The 2,883-nt window shown below is 43.5% G+C and overlaps 1 protein-coding gene across 1 annotated transcript in view; it reads right to left on the bottom strand.

Annotated features, from left to right (window-relative positions):
• Positions 1-208: 208 nt before the first annotated feature.
• L1TD1 (LINE1 type transposase domain containing 1) overlaps positions 209-2,883 on the bottom strand; it is a 6,152-nt gene continuing 3,477 nt past the window's right edge. The window contains exon 3 of the mRNA XM_023515103.1: positions 209-1,708. Within this exon, the coding sequence (XP_023370871.1) occupies positions 209-1,708 (1,500 nt within the window). The remainder of the gene's footprint in view (positions 1,709-2,883) is intronic.

Below are 2,883 nucleotides of genomic sequence, written 5' to 3'. Positions count from 1 at the left end.
GACTAGTAGGTTGTAGTATTGAGGAGGGAAATAGTAACAAAGCGTTCTAATTGACTGAACAGTAATTGAAATAACTACCTTCACAGCAGTCTGTTTTAAAAAAATTTCACCAACATTTAGGTAGTATCTGTAGCGTTCTTTCCCTCAGTCCCAAAATATGTCGGTGGGAGGAATCATGTGCACATGTGTTTGCTGTCACCCTATATCGCTAAACTATGTTCTCCAGTAATTCTTTCAAACAGGGTATGTAAGAAATAGACTTCCTAAATTCTTCGATATCAAGAAAGGTTTTTGTCTTACCCTGAAAATCAAACGCCAGTTTGGCTGGATATAGAATCCTAGGTTTAAAGCCTTTCTCCTGCAGGACTTTGATGACAGCACTCCATTTACTTCTAGCATCCAGGGTGTCCAGCGATAAATCTGCCGTCAATCTGATTCTTGTTTCGCGGTAGGTTATTTCTTTCCTCTCTCTGGAAGCCCTTAAGATTTTCTCTTTATCGCTAGAATTGCAAAATTTTACCAAGATGTGCCTAGGAGTGGGTTTCCTCTTATCAATCTTACTGGGTATTCGGGAGGCACTGACAATCTCAAGAGTCGACTCTTTCTTTAACTCTGGGAAGTTTTCATCAATTATTTCCTTGATTATGTCCTCGGCAGCATTCTCGTGGTTATTCTTTTCTGGAATTCCTATCAGGCGAATGTTAGAGCTTCTGGATCTGTCCTCTATATCTCTTAACCTCTCTTTACTTATCATCTGTTTGGTCATTTGTATGGTATCCTGGGAGAACTCCTCAATTTGATCTTCTAGACTGTTCAATCTTTCTTCAAGTACATCCATCCCACTGTTCAGATCATCTATGGAATTTTTAATGTTGGAGACTTCTGGATGGCAACCTTTAATACTTCTAATCTCCTCCTGCATCTCTCTGATGCTATTAATCACACTTCTTCTAAAGTTTTCTTCTGTTTCCCGTATTAAGTCTACTTTTGGGGATGTTAGCTCTTCTGTTGGCAGAAATTTATGAATCTTATCGTCTGTTTTCCTAAAATTTTTGGTGACTCCTGAGGCGGTGCCCTTACGGGTTTTGTCTGCTACCTGGGGCTTCCTCCACTTTTCCTTCTTAGATTCCGAAACCAAACAACTAGAAGAAACTTGAAGTCCTCCTGAGCCCCCCCTCTTCTCAGCCTGGATGGCAGCCCCTACCTTTCCTATCTCAGAGACGTTTCCTTCCTCTTCTTCCTCCTCTGGCTCAGAATCCTCCTCTACATCAACCAAAATAATGTCCACACCATCACCGGTTATCTCCTCAACTCCACGCTTTGCATGTACCACAGAGTGACCCTGAAAAGGTGAGTCCCGGTCCTCACATGACAGCGAAGTCTCACCCCTTTCCTCCTCCTCTTCCTCCAATCCTGAGGCCTCTTCTCCCCACTCCTCTAACTCTGAGGCCTCTTCCCCCCACTCCTCCAGCCCTGAGCCCTCCTCTTCTTCCACCCCTGACACCTCTTCATCCTCCTCTACCTCTGAAGCCTCTTCATCCTCCAACAGGCTGGCTTCTTTTTCCTTCCACTCTGGAGACTCCTCCAGATTCTCTCTGTTTTTCACATCTTCTGGCTCAGTGGTTTTCACCTCTTTACTCCAGGGAAAGCTCGAGCTATCACTGGCTGCTCCTCCAGCTCCATGCTTTGAGCCTATTTGAGTTTCATCCTGGAAGTTAAAAGAAAATTATTTCTTTAGATCATGTGTCTTTTGAGGAATTAACACATTTCACTCTCTAAGTTTACTATACTTTTTGAAGCTCTTAGCCTGCCCTTGAGTCTCTCCTCTGTTAACAGAACACTCTTCATTTGAGGCTGGCTGACAGCTATTTCTCCTCTACTTTTCCAGCTCCCTATGACAGGTTAGGTGCCTTATCTGTATAAGCTTTTAGAGCAGCTAATTTCTGAGACTAAATACTGATTCTTTTTTTTTTTTTTTTTGAGACAGAGTCTCACTATGTCACCCTTAGTAGAGTGCTGTGACATCACAGCTCACAGCAACCTCAAACTCCTGGGCTCAAGCAATTCTCTTGCCTCAGCCTCCCAAGTAGCTGGGACCACAGGCATAAATACTGATTAAGAACTGCTGCTCAAAATACATCTTCTGATTCTAGATTCTCATTTTGCTATGACAGAGATTATAATTGGATATGTGAGAAGGGAAAGGAAGGTGTTTATTTGAAAACCTGCCGAAACACTAGCTTTAAGTTTGTAGACTAGTTGGGCAGGTGACTCATGCCTATAATCCTAGCAGTCTGAGACCAAGATGGAAGAATTACTCGATCTCAGGACATTGAGACCAGTCTAAGCAAGAGGGAGATTCCCCCATCTCTACTAAAAATATGAAAAAAATAAAAAGTTAGCCCAGCATCATGGTGCACACCTATAGTCCCAGCTACTTGGGAGGCTGAGGCAAGAGGCTCCCTTGAGCCCAAGAATGAGGTCGCTGTGACACCAGGCACTCCAACCAAGGCAACAGAGTGAGGCTGTCTCTCAAAAAAAAAGGACTGATTTCTGGATCAAGACAATGAATTGTACACATGCATTTATTTAACTCCCACCTCTCTTGAAACTTTCCTAAAGTTACAGAGTAATTAATGGTCAAAGGCCATAAGAACAAAGGAACAGGGAAAGATGGATGGCCACAGCACAAAATTTCGGAAGCTGGAAAGCGTAGCACAAGTGTTGTATGCTTTGGTAGAGCCAGAAAACAACAACAGCAATAAAAAATATAAGTTAAACGTTAACCAGAGGCTCGGAGCCTGTGGCTCAGGCGGCTAAGGCGCCAGCCACATACAGCCAAGGTGGTGGGTTCGAATCCCCAGCCTGGGCCCGCCAAACAAC

The sequence above is a fragment of the Otolemur garnettii genome, unplaced genomic scaffold, assembly GCF_000181295.1.
Source record: "Otolemur garnettii isolate 467f Iridium unplaced genomic scaffold, OtoGar3 scaffold00066, whole genome shotgun sequence".
In the NCBI taxonomy this organism is placed as follows: Eukaryota; Metazoa; Chordata; class Mammalia; order Primates; family Galagidae; genus Otolemur; species Otolemur garnettii.
Note: the sequence above shows the minus strand (reverse complement) of the source record. Positions and strands in the feature narration are given on the sequence as shown.